Below are 21158 nucleotides of genomic sequence, written 5' to 3'. Positions count from 1 at the left end.
CTGGCGTCAGCATGAGAGCACCACCATCCCGTGGCTACGTCGTGGCTATTCCGCGAGCAATCATGGCAGTCGCTCCCCACCGGAAGCCTGCGGGAGTCGGGGGCCCCGGTGACTCTTGTAGAATCTTCAAGGCTGAGGGGACGCTTTCGGGAATGGGGCCCATGCCCTAGAAGTCAAGCGTCCGAGTTCCAGGGTTGCCCAGAGCCATCCTTGCAGGCCAGGCCCAAGTCTGTGGAGCCGTCCGCCATTTCGTGAGCTCCGTGGCAGCCGCCTGTCGCTGTACCGCAAGAGTGGGTGCAATTCAGCCGGATGGCGGGTGAGACGCTGTAGCCGCAAGAGCAGGCGAAACTCAACCGGCCGAGTGAGGCACTGTGCCGCAAGAGCGGGCGCAACTCAGCTGGCCGAGCGAGGCACTGTGCCGCAAGAGCGGGCGCAACTCAGCTGGCCGAGTGAAGCGCTGGGGTGCAGCTGAGGAACCTCCACCTGGGGAGGTGGGGGAGGCTCGTTCGCGCCGCCTCTCCCTCCCAGTGCACCCCACACCGTCTCCTGATGCAGGTATATGTGATGGTCGGACCAGGCAATAAGAGGGGGGGGTCATCAGCAAGGCATTCACCCCCCCCACCCGTGGCTCGCTGGATGCCACCTCAGGGTGGACGAATGGGAAGGCCAGTACAACAACATCGTGGCCGTGGTGCTTCCGGGCCATCCACCCAACGACCTTTTCGGCCGATGGCTGCCAGCAAGGCCCCGCCCTATACGTGTCGGGGGCCTCGTCTTCCGGATGGGCGTAGCCGCGGACCTGCTGCACTTCGGGACGACTCTGGGTTTGAGCTGGCCGGATCAGGCAACAAGAAGGTGGTGGTGGTGGTGGGGATGCACCAGCTGAAGCTACAACACTTGCCATTGCTCAGTGATGAAAAAAGGTCTTCCTCTCACAAAGATGAAAGTCCGAGTGAGGAAACAAGGAGGGGTTTTCATCATTTGGGAAAAAAATAGTTCTAAACCAATGAAAAGTGTTATTTTTAGGTCACATTACCTAGCCTTACATCATTAGGAACCCAAAAGTGAAATGAACCAATGAAAAGTTTTATTAACAAGTCACATGACCTGTTATGCTTACGTTACGCGCTCCGCGCCACGCCCCAGATCGCTTCCGGGAAGCTGCGCTTCGCGCCTCGCTTCGCACACCGGAGCACTTCCGGGTGCGCTAACGCGGCGCGTCATATGACGCATTACGCGACAACGCGATACGTCGCGGTTACGCGACGCGTCACGATGTTGTTTTCTAACGCGGCAGTTGCGCAAACAGAACGTTTATCGGTTCGCGGAACGAGTCGCGGCACCAAATTGAGCTAACGGGAAGCTACCCGGTTCGCGGATCGGGAGCGAAACAAAAAAAAATAATAAAAAAAAAATACATAAAAAAATTGTATTAAAAACATATAAAATATATTTTACGATTAAAAGAAGAATACATTTTAAAGCTTTTGATATTTGCTATTAAAAAACCATTGAAATTCACTGAAAAAACCATAGGTTATAGACCATATATAGTTAGGAATTAGCATTTACAAAACCTTGAAAATTCACTGAAAAAACCATAGGTTATAGACCATATATAGTTAGGAATTAGCATTTACAAAACCTTATTTTACTCACACAAAACCATTGAAATTCCATATATAGTTAGTTGCACTAACTATATATCGCGCACCCGCAATCCACTGCTGATGACGTCACATATTACATCATTCATGACATGGTCAGTGACATCACTGATGACATCTCAAATGACATCACTGATGACATCACTGATGACATCTCATTTGACATCAATGACCACATCACTGATGATATCATTCATGTGACAATACAATGCATCTCCTCACACTTTAATATAACCTCTGTTACACCCAGTGTTAAATACAGAGTATAATTTTTGAAACCATTGACACACCAATACTAGTTACTACATACGCACTCACTGATTCCTATGTCTACACACACATTCACTCATTCACCCATACAATCATTCATACATACAATCACTCATCTTTACAACACTATCATATGCACTCATACACCTATACAGACACTCACACTCTGCCACTCATCCATGGAGTTACTCACACACCTAGTCAGTCCTGTAAAGAATCAATCACACTTCCATTTTCTATTTTTTCCATTTTCCATTTAAACATAGAGTACCTTACATTTTCAAACATATACTAACACATACTTACTCTCTTATACAATCATTGATACAAGTACACATTGATCTGCACAGAGTCACACATCTCCCAGCCAGCCACACACACACTCAGTCTCCCATACAAATACTTGGACAATCAATCAATAACCCATATAGTTACTCATATAGCTACTGATCAACACATGCAGCAGTTTACAGAACAACAGACATAATGATGCACAAATTAAGACAGTTTAGTCACTAACCCATGCACTCAGTGAGACACATGTAATCACTCACTCATACAGTCAGTCACGCACCTACTAAATCCTTCATCCAGACACTTATACATCTACTCATTCTTCAATATGTAAAACATATTTAAACTTTACAGAAACACACAGTCAATGGATGATGTCATCAGTGATGTCATCAGTGATGGCATTTGAGATGTCATCAGTGATGTCATCAATGATGTCACTGACCATGTCATGAATGATGTAATATGTGACATCATCAGCAGTGGATTGCGGGTGCGCGATATATAGTTAGTGCAACTAACTATATATGGAATTTCAATGGTTTTGTGTGAGTAAAATAAGGTTTTGTAAATGCTAATTCCTAACTATATATGGTCTATAACCTATGGTTTTTTCAGTGAATTTTCAAGGTTTTGTAAATGCTAATTCCTAACTATATATGGTCTATAACCTATGGTTTTTTCAGTGAATATATATATATATATATATATATTACCTACTGGCGGTCGCCAGTAGGTATATATAGTTAGGATTTTTTCTCTATGGGTTTTTTGAAAATTCTATGTCTAATAACTTTGGCGTTTGTGGACGGAATTGGCTGAAATTTTCAGGAAAATGGCACATTTTGTTTCTGAGCAGCCCTTGAAAATTTGGGGGGGGGTTCGTCCAGTGGGGGCCGAGAAAAAAGGGGGGTCCCAAAACGTGTTTTTAACATTGAGTTTTCCATAGGGCGGTTGGCCTCACTTTTAGCCCGAACGGCTGAATGGATTTGCACGAAACTTGGCAAAATTGTAGGGACTGGTAGCCCGATGTGCCTTTTGTAGGTCTCAATATATGTGCTCCAGTGGATTTTGAGAAATTAACGTTTAAAAAAAGATATATATCTGTAACAGCGGACCGGTTAGCGCTCTGGTTCGCGGACTTTTCGCGCAACGGAGCTTTGTGAAGCGAAGCTGATTGGTTCTCCGGCGTCTGTCAACATTCCAAACAGTCCGTAGCGGCCGCCATCTTGTCTCTCGGTAGGATCGAGAGACAAGAGGAGGTCAAAACAAAGGGGGAAATAACTATAAGGGGGCATAGTAGATCCTCGCTGACCCCCTAGGTTTGATGTGGAGGTTTTAAAAGGGCCCCGCGGGGCAAAAAAAAATAATAAAAATAATAATTGAACGGCTGAATGGATTTGCACGAAACTTGGCAAAATATTAGGGACTGGTAGCCCGATGTGCCTTTGCTAGGTCTCAATATATGTGCTCCAGTGGATTTTGAGAAATTAACGTTCAAAAAAAGATATATATCTGTAACAGCGCTCCGCTTCGCGTAACGGAGGTTTGCGAAGCTGATTGGTCATTCTGTCACTGGGCTATAGTTGGGCTACATCTGGCTGATATTTGGGCTACATTTGTTTTTTTGTGTGTCTGGCGGCCATCTTTGGGCTACATTGGGCTACATTGGGCTTCATTGGGCTACATTCGGCTAATTAGCAAATAGCTCATCGCAAACTAGGAATGGTAAAGAATCGCTATTTATTCCTTAAAGTTCGCTATTTAGGAAATGCAAATAACTTTGATGATACATATGGCGGTTCATCTCTAACAAGATAAGAAGCATAGGGATAGATTTATGATGACTGGCGCATCACCAGGGATGTGTTAGTCATTCTGTGCCGCTGTTCCGTCACCTATGGTGTGCTGCATTTACAATGCGGCGCATCATGGGGCAAAAACAGCACAGATGCGTGATGTATCTGTGCCGTAAAGGTGGCGCATTGCTGGAGTTGTATCGCAAGTGTGATGAAGGTCCAGCAAGGGTCGGGGGTGCCCCTGTCGCAGGGTTTCTGTTCTCACACAGAACTGTGGACAGAGGATTGGAACCTCGGCGAATTAGGGTGTCCCAAAACTCACGTTAGTAATCAAAAACTATTTAGCAAGCTAGGTACAGTGTCACATTGGATATAACAAACTCTCAATGTTTAGACAATCCAGAATATGAACTTATAGTACCTCAGGATACGTGGAACTCATGAACAGTCGGTCGTTATATATTTCTTAGAAACCAGAACATGGAGTTAAGAAGAACACATGTGTATTTGAAATGTTTATTTACTAATGCCGTCTTTTCAGGCGTAGTACCTTAGATAATAAAAGTACACATATTATCAGTAGCAAAATTACCAGCATAGTTACTAGTACATAAAAAGTGAATGGTGATAGTATGTTAACATGCTGTAAATGAATAAGAGTTAGCAACACTTATAAGCAGCCGCGGGCCGTGGAGGGAGTTACGGTGAGGCAGGGAGGCGGGGAGGGGGAGAAGCAGGGTGGAGAATACAAGTACACATATTATCAGTAGCAAAATTACCAGCATAGTTACTAGTACATAAAAAGCGAATGGTGACAGTATGTTAACATGCTGTAAATGAATAAGAGTTAGCAACACTTATAAGCAGCCGCGGGCCGTGGAGGGAGTTACGGTGGGGCAGGGAGGCGGGGAGGGGGAGGGGCAAGGTAGAGAGGGCTCCACCCTGCTTCTCCCCCTCCCCGCCTCCCTGCCTCACCGTAACTCCCTCCACGGCCCGCGGCTGCTTATATCTCACCCTCCCTAATACACATATTATATTATTTGCTAAGAAGGTCTCTTTGTGTTGGTTTAGGGCGTGCCCATACTTTAGTGTCTTAGATTTGAAGGAATCACATCAGCATACACCAGCTCTCTCTTCATGTGAACCGCATCAACTGTTGTGTATGTGTGTTCGGCAAAGCAATATAAAACCCGCCTCATGCCCAGAATTGGCAGAAGTTGCACTTATGTTATGAGTATGAAGTCGTGGAGATCAGACCTCATAACAATTCTGTATCGTGTTGTTCTTGAAACTTTAGCACTCGCTGTACAGATATAGTTTAACAAGTAAAGCAGATAGTAGACCAATAACATATTATTCTCATGTAAACCACGATGAACTACTAGGTGGAAAGCTAAAGCAACAACTAAGTGTCGTGTGCAGAAGTTGCAAAAAAGGAAAAATGGCGTTTAAACCGGTAATGAGCCCATGCTAACTTAACACGGTGTAAAGATATCCAGGACCTAGATGACACCTCCTCATGATCCGGAAACGAACTGAATAAGATAATAGAAGTGCCATCTCATGAGAGCAGATTGCAAGTTTATATGTGGACGGTCCGCAAGGTAAAGCATTAAAAACTAGGAAAATTCAATGCTAAAGAAAAATAAAACAGCCAAGTACTTTATCGAGTCTTAAGCCAATAGGCAAGGTAAATAATAAAAACTTGACAAATAAGTCAATGAATTGTCAATGAAATGCTAGTACTCAGCATATGAAACATGAAAAAGGTCTATGACATAACTGTGTATGCAAAATAAGCTGCAACAGCCTCCAATAGGAAGTCACCGTCTTCATCCGAAAACAGTTCAGCCATCCAATTTAAAAGCGGAAAAGAACATACGTGCTCTCCCAGCACCGGATCCTCTATCACCATCAGAGGACAGCTCGGTGGGTTTTCAAGAAAGCTGTGTTCCAAGAAAGACTGTGCTGCCGCCAGTAAATTCCAGGGACCAAGTAGTCCATGCATCAATGCCACAGCCATAATCCTTTCGCCAGGACAAATCAACTCGTGAGTAATGATAGGAGTCATCAGCTGATTAAAGTCGACGTCAGGAGAAACCGGTCCGCAGAGACACAAATCAATGGCCCAATCGAAATCACAGGTCAGGCAGTGAAATACAGGCTGGACACAGGTGAAGTAGGAGAACCGAAAAGATAATCCATATGCCGTGCTTAATATCGCCAACGGCATTGTGCCATAATATTCTAGCATGCGATTGCGGAACAGTGTCAGCAGCTGCAGGGTCGGAGGTTGCATAGGAGGGACATCCATATTTAAAAATGTAAAAAAGCACAAGAGCGTCCGCTGGTAATGCAAGTAAAAATGCAATCCACGAACCAGAGTGGAGAAAATGGAATGAAAGGGAGCAGGGATGACTCCAAAGATTTTCTCAAATGAAGTCACGAGACCACTGGTAACAACTTTAAAAAAGTGTGCCAGGGATTTTGTGGAGGATGCGTTAAAGATAGTCGGAAACATGTTGCTGAAATTGAAAGGCAAACCTGTGTACGGGTGTTCGCTATGTGAAGTACGAAAGTTTCACGGGCCGAACTCAAGGCCACCTCTCTCTGAGACAAAAGAGCTCTTATTCTTGTCATGCCGTTGAAACGTGTCCCAAGGTTGGTATTTGTGGCCAGATTGAAAACTCCCTATGTTCATGTGTGGGAGGAAATAGAACATTTCTGCAGCAAATAACCCGTTCACTTACTGTTACGATAAAAGGAATACTTTTAATTAACTCAGAACAATCTTCATTATTGAGCATCAAATAACTACCATTTTCCAACAACTTGAACGTGGGGATGATAGCAGGAACTGGCGTGCCTTGCAACACGCAAGCCATATTTGGTCGGTGTTTGTTGCATGAATCGTGTAACTGTATGTGCCTACACATTAGTGAATGATCTGGCGTCTCAGTGCATTCCTCTCCATTCAGATAAACTTCTTGATCATCTTTGAAACATCTGTATGTGTATGGAAGCGACCAGACCTCATGAACAAAAGCACTACCTAAAGGTTCATAAAGACCTATTGGTATATATTTCATACAATTTGAAAACTTATATAAAGCAAAAGGCAGCGTTATTAAACCGTGGATAAGGCATGTTGCCAAAAAACCCGCAATCCTCTGCTGATGATGTCACTGAGCATGTCATGAATGATGTAATATGTGACATCATCAGTAGTGGATTATGGGTAATAGTATCTCTAGTTTACTCCCCTATAGCTGTCTTTCTTTTAACATAAGTGTGTGTTTCCTTCCCTTATACTTACTGTTTTTGGTTCGCTTCCAGTTCGCGTACCAGCGAGCGAACTAGGAAGCGAACTAAGAGAAATAGAGGTTGGCACAGTTCCAAATATTGTACCAATTTTTTAATAACGGGGAGGTAGTTCTGAAAAGAACTTTTTTTTTTATTTTTCTGAACATTTTTTTACTGTTTTTGAATTTTTCGGAACAGTTTTATATTTTTTTGGGTTTTTCTTGGAGGGGGCAATGAAAACGATTCATTGTAAAGGGCTCAACAGGAGCAACAAAACAAAAAAAAGAAGTATTTATTATTTTGGGCGTTTCGGACAAACTTGCATATGATAGTCAATAGCTCTGTTGATCAGAGTGATGCTTCTTTCTCCGTAGGAAATGAATCCATCGCAAAATACGCAGGTGTGTTTTACTTCACCAAATCTCATTTGTATATTTGGCACCATCTCCCTGCCCTCTGGTCCCGTTACTTCCGGTACAACAGATCTTCTGGCCATAATAGGGAGATTATCTAGGTCGTTCCGAAACTGTGCAGCACTGTAGTTGTTAGGATGCCACCTAGTCATATGGCGATGCATTGTGTAGTTTCCGAAACTGTATTTTTTGTCGGTCCCTCTGGACAGTCTATCTTGACATATAAGGCAAGTTACGTATCTTGCATTTACTTTTTTCTGACCTTTGGGAATTTAAAAAAATTGCCAAATGAAGTTTTCTTTCCGGTGAGACGTCTTGGGCTGCTCAGGCAAAAACTGCCTCTCTTCGTGCTCGTCCTCCTGTTCCTCTTCTTCTTCTTCTTGTTGAATTACAACTTGAGCAGGTGGTCCACTCTTCCTTGGATGTGGTGGAGGTGGTGGGGAAGCACCAGCTGAAGCTACTAAAGAAGCCATTGCTCAGTGATCACAAAGGGTCTTTCTCTCACAATGATGAAAGTCAGAGTGAGGAAAGAAGGAGGGATTTTCATCATTTGGGAAAAACAAGAGTTCTCAACCAATCAAAAGTGTTCATTTTAGATTATATGACCTAGTCTTACATCATTAGGAAACCAAAAGTGAAATGAACCAATGAAAAGTGTTATTACCAAGTCACATGACTTGCTGTGTTTACGTTAAGCGCTTTGCAGGGCCTCCCTGTTTGCTTCCAGAAACCTGCGCTTTGGCACTCGCTTCGCGTACCAGTTCGCTAACGTAGCACGTCATATGACGTATCAAGCGACAACGTGGAACGTCATGCGGACGGGAGGCGTCACGATGTTGTTTTCTAACGCGGCACTTGCGGTAAAGAAACGTTTACCGGCTCGCGGTCTATTTCGCGGCATCAAGGTCAGCTAACGGGAAGCTTCCTGATTCGCGAAGCGGGAACGAAGAAAAAAAAATATTTAAAAAAAAAAAATATTCATAAACATATAAAATATATTTTTGGATTTAAAGAAGAATACATTTTACAGCTACAGATATTAGCTGTTAAAAAACCAATGAAATTCACAGAAAAAACCATAGGTTATAGACCATATATAGTTAGGAATTAGCATTTACAAAACCTTGAAAATTCACTGAAAAAACCATAGGTTATAGACCATATATAGTTAGGAAATAGCATTTAGAAAACCTTATTTTACTCACACAAAACCATTGAAATTCCATATATAGTTAGTTGCACTAACTATATATCGCGCACCTGCAATCCACTGCTGATGATGTCACATATTACATCATTCATGACATGGTCAGTGACATCACTGATGACATCACTGATGACATCTCAAATGACATCACTGATGACATCACTGATGACAACATCCAGTGACTGTATGCTTCTGTAAAGTTAAAATATGTCTTACATATTGAAGAATGAGTGGATGTATAAGTGTCTGGATGAAGGATTTAGTAGGTGCATGACTGACTGTATAAGTGAGTGATTAAATGTGTCTCACTGAGTGCATGGGTTAGTGACTAAACTGTTTTAAATTGTGCATCATTGTGTCTGTTGTTTTGTAATCTGATGCATGTGTTGATCATTAGCTATATGACTAACTATATGGGTTATTGATTAGTTGCCCAAGTATTTGTATGGGAGACTGAGTGTGTGTGTGGGTGTCTGGGAGGTGTATGACTCTGTGCATAGATGTGTGAGCAGTTGATTCACTAGATGTATGGGTTCAAAAGTGCATGTGGAAACATCTGTATGGGCGGTTGACTGTGTGCATGAGTGTATTGGTGAGTGAATGGATATCTCAGTGCTACATGTCAAAGTAAGTACATATGTAAAACACAGTACATGTGATAGTTGACATATATAAATAACTGTGCATAAGAGCCAGTGAATGTGTGAGTGGCTGTATGGATTATTGTGAACTTGTATCAGGGATTGTATAACAGAGTAAATATGTGTTATTATATGTTCCAATAAGTAAGGTGTGTATAACTATATAGTTGAGGAAATCGAGGTGTGATTGATTCTTTGCAAGACTGACTAGGTGTGTGAGTAACTCCATGGATGAGTGACAGTCTGTGAGTGTCTGTTTACACTGAGTGTATCTAAGGTTATATTAGAGTCTGAAGAGGTTCATTGTATCATCACATGAATGATGTCATCAGTGATGTGATCAGTAATGTCAAATGAGATGTCATCAGTGATGTCATCAGTGATGTCATTTGAGATGTCATCAGTGATGTCATCAGTGATGTCACTGACCATGTCATGAATGATGTAATATGTGACATCATCAGCAGTGGATTGCAGGTGCGCGATATATAGTTAGTGCAACTAACTATATATGGAATTTCAATGGTTTTGTGTGAGTAAAATAAGGTTTTCTAAATGCTATTTCCTAACTATATATGGTCTATAACCTATGGTTTTTTCAGTGAATTTTCAAGGTTTTGTAAATGCTAATTCCTAACTATATATGGTCTATAACCTATGGTTTTTTCTGTGAATATATATATATATATATATAGACGCTCCATTTGCACCTGCCTGTCGCACTCCTTGGCTGGTGCCTGCTCGCCGGGGGTGCACCCGACCACATATATATATATATATATATATATATATATATATATATCCAACACAAAAGTTTGCCCATGAGAATGAAGCCACACAGCCACAGATTCGATTTCAGCAATTTATTCAGAGTGCGAGCAGCAGCCTGTCAGCCAGAGTAATGTCCTCCAAAATGAAACGCCCGACGCGTTTCGTGCTTCCTGAGCACTTGGTCACGGGCTGAGTTTGTGACGGAGCGGCGTCTACAAGCGGATCCCCGTCCTCACCTACACATAAATAAAGCTGCTGCTCGCGTGCTACTCACATGGTGGACAACCTTGGAGCGTGAATCTATATGCGGCAGTCCAGCCGCAGAGTATGCACCACCCCGTTAACGTGGGGGTCACGGCAGTGAAGTAGCAGCCGTACATGGAATCGAGGACGGGCCCACTTGTGGAGTCCATACAGGACTTGATTGTGTGCTTTCCGTACTACACTTCCCAGAAGTCTCACTGGAGCCTCTCATCGACGGGCGAGTTATATAATTGGAGAAGTGTAGCGGGTGCGCACACCGCTTCCGTTAAAGCCCCTGAAGAGAAGCAGATGGAGCTTCGAAACGCGTCGGGCAGATCCATTACGGAGCGGCGTCTACAAGCGGATCCCCGTCCTCACCTACACATAAATAAAGCTGCTGCTCGCGTGCTACTCACATGGTGGACAACCTTGGAGCGTGAATATATATATATATATATATATATATATATATAATCTATATATATATATATATATTGTAGCTCCGTTACGCCAGGAACCGGGTCACTCGCAGACGGGTGCCTCTTCGTGGTGGCGCACCACGTCACAGACTGCAGCTCAAATAATCTCTCGTAGTTTCAGAAAGAAAATTCGGCACTCGCAAGGGAAGTGTTCACGTTGGTTTATTTCATGCAAAACACTCAGCAGACAAACGCGTTTCGGTTTTCCTTCGTCAGTGTCTACCATTGACACGGAGGAAGCGGATATAAAGACATTTCCTCGTGTTTTGGCATGTACGTAGAAAGAGGACTGACGTTAAGCCCCGTGAGAGAATTATTTACATAGTATATTACTTTTTCTATTACATATTGTGATACATGATAAATGGCAATATGGATGAAGTATATTCTACGTTTTCATACCACAGTTTCAGATAAATTAAATACATTATTTCTGAAATTATTTGCAATATATGTACAATTTGTTGAGTTGCCCTTTGTCATGTTATAAATGCTATCAAGCCGTGGATCGGCAATGCTCACGGGGTGAGAAATACTCATTGAGTTCATAATTCAGTACAGTTACAAGGGTCTATGCATTTCCCAAATGAGAAGCTAATTCCTCGTTCTTATTCAATCCCAGAGGGGCCTTTGTCTGAAGATCTATTATATAACGGGACTCTAGCCTTCTTAGTCTCCGTAATCTATCTCCACCTCTTGGGTCTACTGGTATATGGTCTAAAGCATAATACTGTAGGAGTTCTCTGTTGCTATTATGCTTGAGGGCAAAGTGTTTAGCTACGGGATAGTTAAAGTCTTTATTCATAATAGCGCGTTGGTGCTCTAATATGCGTAGCTTGACATTCTTTACTGTACTACCTATGTATTTGAGTCCGCACGGACACAATAGACAGTACACAACATGGGTAGTAGTACAAGTAAGAAACTTAGATATTTTTCTTGTCTTTTTCAACCCTGGTATTTCAAATGATGTTTTCTTTTTGCTTTTTTCACAGGCTTTGCACTTTCCGCATGGGAAAAACCCTGGCATATCTCTGATCCTCCCTGTCACTGTTATTCTATCAGGAAGATGGCTATGAACAATTTTATCTTTGATAGACCTTCCTTTCTTGAATGTGATTAGAGGAGATGCAGGAATTTCTTTTCCTATAATCTGATCTGTTTTTAGGATATGCCAGCTCCTCTTCAGAATTTTTCTTAGATGATTAGAATCATCCGAGAAAGTGGTAATCAATCTGAATTTTCCCTCATTTTTCATATTCAGCTCAGTTTTCTTGATCTTATCTTTTAACAATTGATCTCGAGGTATCTTCTCTACTCTTTTTAAGGTGTTTTCTAAGAGGTTTTTGTTATAACCTCTCGCTCGAAACCTGCTGAGCAAGAGACAGCATCAGCAGGTTTCGAGCGAGAGGTTATAACAAAAACCTCTTAGAAAACACCTTAAAAAGAGTAGAGAAGATACCTCGAGATCAATTGTTAAAAGATAAGATCAAGAAAACTGAGCTGAATATGAAAAATGAGGGAAAATTCAGATTGATTACCACTTTCTCGGATGATTCTAATCATCTAAGAAAAATTCTGAAGAGGAGCTGGCATATCCTAAAAACAGATCAGATTATAGGAAAAGAAATTCCTGCATCTCCTCTAATCACATTCAAGAAAGGAAGGTCTATCAAAGATAAAATTGTTCATAGCCATCTTCCTGATAGAATAACAGTGACAGGGAGGATCAGAGATATGCCAGGGTTTTTCCCATGCGGAAAGTGCAAAGCCTGTGAAAAAAGCAAAAAGAAAACATCATTTGAAATACCAGGGTTGAAAAAGACAAGAAAAATATCTAAGTTTCTTACTTGTACTACTACCCATGTTGTGTACTGTCTATTGTGTCCGTGCGGACTGAAATACATAGGTAGTACAGTAAAGAATGTCAAGCTACGCATATTAGAGCACCAACGCGCTATTATGAATAAAGACTTTAACTATCCCGTAGCTAAACACTTTGCCCTCAAGCATAATAGCAACAGAGAACTCCTACAGTATTATGCTTTAGACCATATACCAGTAGACCCAAGAGGTGGAGATAGATTACGGAGACTAAGAAGGCTAGAGTCCCGTTATATAAGAGATCTTCAGACAAAGGCCCCTCTGGGATTGAATAAGAACGAGGAATTAGCTTCTCATTTGGGAAATGCATAGACCCTTGTAACTGTACTGAATTATGAACTCAATGAGTATTTCTCACCCCGTGAGCATTGCCGATCCACGGCTTGATAGCATTTATAACATGACAAAGGGCAACTCAACAAATTGTACATATATTGCAAATAATTTCAGAAATAATGTATTTAATTTATCTGAAACTGTGGTATGAAAACGTAGAATATACTTCATCCATATTGCCATTTATCATGTATCACAATATGTAATAGAAAAAGTAATATACTATGTAAATAATTCTCTCACGGGGCTTAACGTCAGTCCTCTTTCTACGTACATGCCAAAACACGAGGAAATGTCTTTATATCCGCTTCCTCCGTGTCAATGGTAGACACTGACGAAGGAAAACCGAAACGCGTTTGTCTGCTGAGTGTTTTGCATGAAATAAACCAACGTGAACACTTCCCTTGCGAGTGCCGAATTTTCTTTCTGAAACTACGAGAGATTATTTGAGCTGCAGTCTGTGACGTGGTGCGCCACCACGAAGAGGCACCCGTCTGCGAGTGACCCGGTTCCTGGCGTAACGGAGCTACAATATATATATATATATATATATATATAGATTATATATATATATATATGTGTCCACATTTTGGGACCAATCAAGGAAGTATAATCCATTTGTTTAATAGAGATTTTTTTCCGGAACGTGTTGCAGAACTTGCATTTGTATTTAGTTTTAGCCCAAATGGGTATAGTATCCCCTATGGTTTGCAAGGTTTCATTTAAATATACATTGCCTTATCAGTGCATACATAGTATTAGGTATATATTTTTATGCATATATTTTTTATTGTATTTAAATTATTGGCGTTTTATGTCACTTTATTCCGAAATAAACTGAAATTGTTGATGAGGAATGGAGTGAAGTCTGCATGGGAGTAATGATGACCATGGACGGCTCTAGCACATAGATGCTGGGGAGGATGTTCAAGTTCTTAAGGATGAGTGAGATTATTAAAGCTGGTAGCATAATGGTCAAGCAAGTTGATCATCGCGTGAGCAGGCAGTAGGCGTGTGGACAAGGGTGTGTTGTAGGATCCAGTTTAAATATGATTCTGAAAAGGTGGTGCTGGTTAGGTTGGTAGGGCCGTATGGTGGCCACAGGCTGTAGACTTGCATGAGAGGATTTAATTAGGGTGGTTCCTTATTGGTGTAGACGGTAATGTTCATCAAGGGATAATTGAGAAAGGCAGCATGCCAGACCAGGGGCACGTGTAAAAACTGTTTGTGGTTTTGAGAGTGTTAAAGTATTTTGACTTCCGGGTTCTCTACATCCAGGGAGTTCATGAGGAGTTTTGAGGTATTCTGTGGAATCTTGGAGAATTGGGGGTGGGGTTGTCAGTGTGCTGGGAGGAGCAAGACTGAAGAACAATATACATTGAGTGAATGATGAACACTACAAATTGGTCTGTTGACGTGTGTTGAACTTGGCCCTTTTCGCAGGGTCATCCCTAAACCTTTTGCCTTTCTCCTGTATTTTTTCTGACCTGTTGTTGGCTGTGTTATGACTCTGGGCACTTTACCACTGCTGATCAGTGCTAAAGTGCATATGCTCTCCATATTGTAAATTGATGTATTGATTAGTGACTCCATGATTGGGTCATTTGATTTACTTGTCAGACCCTAGTACAATGCACCATGTGTGCCCACTGTCTGTAAATCAAATGCTACTGGTGGGCTTGCAGCACTTATTGTGGCACCCACAGAAGCAGCTTGTAAAGTGTGTCTCAGGCCTGCCATTGCAGAGCCTGTGTGCAGTCTAGTAGTGCCATGTCGACTTGGTAAGTGCACCCACTTAGCAGTCCCTAAACCTTCCCTTTTCTACATATCAGACACCCCTAAGCTAGGCACGAGGGCAGGGTGCATTGTATGTAAAAGGTAGGACATGCCCTGATGTGTGTTTTCACTATTGCACAGCTACCTGTCCCCATAGGCCAGAATGGGCAGTTTGATTATAACACCTTATAATCCTAACTGACCCAGGGAACATGGTAGAAATTAGAGCTTAGTATGCCTGAACTCAGAATGATAAAATCCATCTTTTAGTGAAGTTGGTTTTAACATTCTGTGTTTGAAAATACCACTTTTACAAAGTAGGTATTTGCTTACCTAACCATCCAGCCTGCCTCTGCTAGCTTGTGTATTGGGTGTCTGGCTTTGTGAGTGACAGGGGCTGGGGGATTCCAGGAGACAGGGTGAGTCAGCACAGGGCTGAATAGACCTATCTGAATGTAGAGTGGTGGGAGGAGTAGCACCTGGCTTTGAATAGGGATGTGCCTGCCTTCCACAATGCTGGCTCCACCTCCTGTGGTGCGTCTGATGACCCTGGGCCACACTGTCAAAGGAAAGAAGGAGACCTGTCAACAAAGTGCTCCAGGACTTCACAGAACTGGTTTGGACTAGGTACAGGCCCCTCTGCCTTCAGAGGACAATGAATTTAGTAGTATAAATATGGGGACCCAGACCCCAAGACTTTAGATCACTTCTGGAACAACAAGACCAACCTCTGCCAAGGAGAAAAACTAAGGAAGCTGTAGGAGTTCGACTGCCCCCCTGCCAGTGTGCTGTGTTGGCCAACAGGGGTGTCTTCAGTGCCAAGGAGAGGAGAAAGAACATTCGAAGAACTTTTTCTTGCAGAATATTACTCCAAGGCCCTGAACTTGTGCTTGCCTCCTGCTGAAGTCTCAGGGACAAAAGACTTCCCCACCAGTTCCCCTCTGAATTTCCTTGCTGGGAATTCTATCTGCAGAAGCATGCGTGTCGCTGGGAGCTGGAAGCGCGACTCAACGAGAAGAAGTGTGTCGCAGTCGCAGCTGTTGCCGTCGCATCCCGGAGAAGCATGTCGCCATAGAGGTCGCTGCCGCATCACCAGAGAAGCGTGCCTTCGTCAAAGCTGTTACCCGATGCATCACCGGAGAAGCGTGTCACTGCCAAAGAGGTTGCCATCGCATCACCGGAGAAGCGCATCGCAGGGGCTGTCGCGGCTCCAAAAGTTTCAGAGTTCGCCTCACGGCCGCGGGGCATGCACGCACCATCTTCATGTCAACGCATCAAGGGCGCCATCTTATCGCATCGCGCAGGATTGTCGCATCGCATCGAGGCGCCATCTTGTTGCATCGTAACCGGAACACAGTACGAGAAACACCTCCTCTCGGGTAAGGACCAAGACCCATCCCCTACTCTGCGCAAGCATCGAGGCGAGACACATCGTTTCCCCCGAAGAAAGGAACCAACGCATCTCCATCCCTGCGAACCTTTTGTTTGTTTTGCGTTACGCATCCAGGTACTTTTGTGAGAACTTTGTTGCATTTATCATCAACTTGAACTAAGTGACTCCTACCATCTTTAAGTCTATTTTGAGTACAGTATTGTGGATTTTTGTCGTTTGTGGTCTTGTGTTAAGTCTATACAAAGAATACTTATTTTTATAAAACCTGTGTGGTATCCATCTGTAGTGTTTTCACTGTATTACTGTATGTGTTAACAAATGCTTAACACACTGCCTCTGAGATAAGCCTGTCTGCTTGTGCCAAGCTACCAAGGGGGTGAGCAGGGGTTATCCAGTAGTGTAATCCCCTTCCCTGACTTAGGAGCAAGGATCCCTATTTGGTTAAAGGTACCTACCTCAGCCAACTAGAGACCCCCAGTTCTAACAACGTGGATGTTACTAGCAGCCTCGAAGATGCCTAGAGCTGATACATCTCCAAGACCTTTCTGAAGGTCGTCAAGGACGTGATTTCTTGCAGATGTACAGGGAGTGGGTTCCAGCAACTGGGGCTTTGGTAAGGAAAAGGTCAGCATAAAATGAACTGCAATAATCTAAGAAAGACTTAACAAAATCATATACTACTGTTGTCCTGTTGAGTGTTTGAAGACACTGGACGATGTATTTATTCGGATGAAAAGAACAGCTAGTGACTACTGCACTGATACAATCTCTCATTCACATATCTCCCTCAAATGTTACAGCATGGTTTTTTTACCTTCTCTGATCATCATCTCTACACATCCTCCCAAAACTAATGTCCTAAGTACGTTACAGTTTCTATGATTACCTTTTCTTTTCTAGTTGAAATTCCATGTTGGCAAATGAATAATTAATGTGCTCATATACAGCTGCTAAACCGAGATTCAACAATGATTATAGCGGTGTCTCATACGCCCAGACACTGCCAACATATCTCCACATACTGAATTGTATCACCGACAAATACCTGGGCAAGCCTCATATGCACAGCCTACTAAACCTAGGCTCAACCATCATAAGCAAAGTGCTGACACACACAGACACACACACACACACACCCACTATACAGAATCAGTCATCAAATGCCAAGGTAGAGTTCCATATGCCCATTCACAGTCCTATATGCCTATAATATTACCCAGTGTTTTTCAAATATTTTAGAATCACAACACACTTTTTATTAACTATAAACCTTTGCAACTTACGTTCCTTTAATGGACATGAGCTGGTGCAATTTTTTTATGTAACTACAGCATTGTGCAGTAGCACATTATCATTTACAGACAGCATATTTTCCAGTGAAATGGCCACTGACTTTGCACAGAGATACAGTTTTACTGGTAAAATATATAGCATATTTCACTCAAATGATAATGTGCAGAAATCGGGTTTCTGTGAATATTTATCATTTGTGTATCACCAGTAAAGCGTCTTGCTATGTTTTGGTCCTATTGAAATCTCTGTTTCTAGCATACTTTAGAAATAAAAAAAAAATGCTTAATTTTTGCTTTCCTAACTGCTGAATGCCTACAGTACATTTAAGGTATTTACATTTTGTTGTGTGTTGCAAACAAATGTAAGCTTTTCCTTTTACATTCACTGCACTCCAGCAACATTATCATATTTTCAATTTAAAAACCCCTCTCAGTTTGCAGACAGAGAAAGAAAAGTAAACACAAATCCCATGTTAAAAAACATAAGCAGCAAGTTGCCATAAGACATAGCCTTACGTGTGAAATTTGTCTTTGAAGCAACAGCAAATGTGACAAGATAATGCAGAATTTAAAGGCATCTTTATTTATTGCTCAGACTTCACGGACACAACAAAATTGGCTCACAACCCACCAGAGATGCCGACTTATCGTATGTCCTAGTACAGATATGTATGCCACGCACAGCCTAATATGTTGCCCAGGTTCATCTGCCATTGCACAGCCACTAGTCTATGGATATGTACAGCTTATTTCCCAGGCCTCTCCATCATATGTTTGGTGTCTGACTCTAATTTGCCCAACCACTACTCCTATGCCTAATACTCCAGACAGCTTTCATGCACCCATATGCATATACAAACATAAGTGAGCGTGAACACATACACAGGCACACAAGTATAAACACACAGACTGACACAAACACCCACTATGCCCTGAAAGTCCTCCAATAGGTCGTTTATCATTAATTTAGTCTACAGAAACATGAACAAGGCTGTATTGCTTTATGCCTGTATTGAACATGCAATACAGCAGTTATCAAGAGCTGAAGGCAGCAGAAACCAGTTGTGCTATGCTGAAGGCTGACACATTCACATTCAGAATGAATGTTTCTTAAACTATGCAACTCACCCCAAAAGCACTGGTAAATCCCAAGAATGCTTAGTGCAATCCTTGCTTTAGACCAAACAGGAAATAGGAAATAGAAACACAATGAGTTTCCCTGACAGTGGATGCATTCTGGAAGCGTGACTTACCATCTTGGGTTTCAAAGGCTGCGCAGAGACAGATGGCCTCCTGGCTCACCCGCTCTTCCAGAGACTTCTTCCCCAGACCAAAGTTCCTCAGAGTGGAGATGGTGAATCTCCTAATGTCCTTCCATCCACGCCCATACCGTGCCATTACCACACCTGCAATGTTTCAATTAAGACGAGTTAGGTTTCTTGTACTGCTGCTCAGCAAAGCACACTGAGGTTGCTCACAGAAGGTAAACCAAAGGCAAATCAGAAGGAACAAAATGAGTTACAAATAGATTTAGGTCATGGCTTAGACGCATAAATTGGTTCAAACCTCAGAGTACCATTTTCATATTTTTCTTCAAAAACCTCCCAAAAATGTGTACTTTCATATTGTTCCGATTCCTCCATCTTCTCCAATGAAAGATGCATTTGAGGACACAGAATGGATCATACTTGAATTCATCAGGCAAACTACATTGATGAGTTAAAAAAAATAAGAAATATACTAGGGCAAGAAACTTTTGGTTACTTAAAAAAAACCTGGAGTTTCTGAAGGGCTTGTCCTTCTTTAAAATTTTGGTGGCCTCTGATCAGGCCACAAATTCTGGCCATTTAAGGTAATAAACCAGCGTTAGTTGTTAATCAACTAGGTACACTTTTTTGAGTGGCATTTACCTAACAGTATTCTAGAAGCAGGTCCACAGTGGGGGGTCAAGAATTGCTTCAAATACAGCACTATTTCTAGGAGCATCCAGATCTTTTATTCTTTATACCAAGTAAGAATGTTTTTGGCAGCCAACACTCACATACTACTTTACATTGTATCCGAATTCTGATGGAAAAAATTGTTTCGGCCCAAGTCGGTGTTACGAGCTGCATTGTAACACTAGATCCTTGAGGCTTTTTCATGGACCTATTTTACTAGTTAAAACTGGTGGAATATATCTGGGGAAAAGTGCCCAGAATGTGGGGGAAAACCTGCAGAAATCAGTGATCAAAGATCAATTCTCACAATCATTTCCCATTTCAGTTTTCCCAGCACAGAGGTATCCCATAGGGATTCCGCTCTGCCATACTAGGAGTGGTCCAGTGTTGGTGGACCTGAAATTACAGGTTCAAAACCACCAGACCCAGTTTTACAGGGTATGAATCCGAACCCAGTAAAGATGTGACTGGATAGGGCATACGGCATAGGAACCTACAACACAGCTTATGGATAGGGCATACTGCGTAAGAACCTACAGCACAGCTTCTTTGCTTCCTGACATCTGGACTGAATGCTGCCCTTGCTCATCATAGGACCCGTAGTGGGGCTCTAAACCTTAGAGCACATATCTGAGCTCTCTTCAAAAACACACAACACAGAACTCAGCCCAGGGCAATAGTACCTGCTGAGTCCGCCCAGCACCATGTACTAACAATAACTATAACTCACCACTGTCCCATGCACTGTGTTCTCAGAAACGATGGGATTTGAGATGCCATAAGTGTTGTTATAAATGCTATGATTGCAGATGGTATTAGTAAAGTAAAGTAATATGAAAGGGTATAAGCAGTGCATGGTAGAGTGGCGAGTTGTAGTTATTGTTGTGTGGTCAGCAAGCTGAAAACAATCTGTATGGAGGAGCGCTAGCTATAAAAAGGTGGTGCATAAGTCTAATGCTTGTGACATTTAAGGTTTGGTTTGTAAAGAAAGAATAAATAACGTTTTCCTACCTATAATCAAGTTTTAACCTTTGTTTTTTTAATTTTATATTATATACACATATATACACACATAGCACAGTGACGGGCACCACTTTGTAGTAATATGCAACTAATAACCTTAGTGCCATTTGATGAATCTTGATGAAACTTTCCCAAAACAAAGTTCTTCTCCCTCAGCTCCTTCTTGAAAAGTTTCAGGATGATCTTTCAAGCGGGGGCTAAGAAAAACAGGTCATCCCTAATACTATTTTCCCCATGCAATTTCCATAGGGATTTTTGAACAGGGATAGAGAGAAAAACGGCAGAAAGCTAGATCTTTACTCAGAAAGCGTCTTTCTTTGAGGTTATGTAAATCTGTTCAGCTGATTTAGAGAAATTAGAGTTTAAAAAATAGTGATATCTGGTGATGTGGGACAACCGTGGGAAAAAACACATCAAAATGAAGCAT

At 42.1% G+C, this 21158-nt stretch overlaps 1 protein-coding gene across 1 annotated transcript in view; it reads right to left on the bottom strand.

Annotated features, from left to right (window-relative positions):
• The window catches only part of LOC144753495 (cytochrome P450 2D15-like), a 482639-nt gene that overhangs the window by 420081 nt on the left and 41400 nt on the right, over nucleotides 1-21158 (bottom strand). Inside the window, 1 exon segment of the mRNA XM_078641166.1 lies at nucleotides 19022-19174. Within this exon segment, the coding sequence (XP_078497292.1) occupies nucleotides 19022-19174 (153 nt within the window).

Source organism: Lissotriton helveticus, chromosome 1_1 (genome assembly GCF_964261635.1).
Source record: "Lissotriton helveticus chromosome 1_1, aLisHel1.1, whole genome shotgun sequence".
Classification (NCBI taxonomy): Eukaryota; Metazoa; Chordata; class Amphibia; order Caudata; family Salamandridae; genus Lissotriton; species Lissotriton helveticus.
This window is presented reverse-complemented; position numbering and strand designations above follow the sequence as displayed.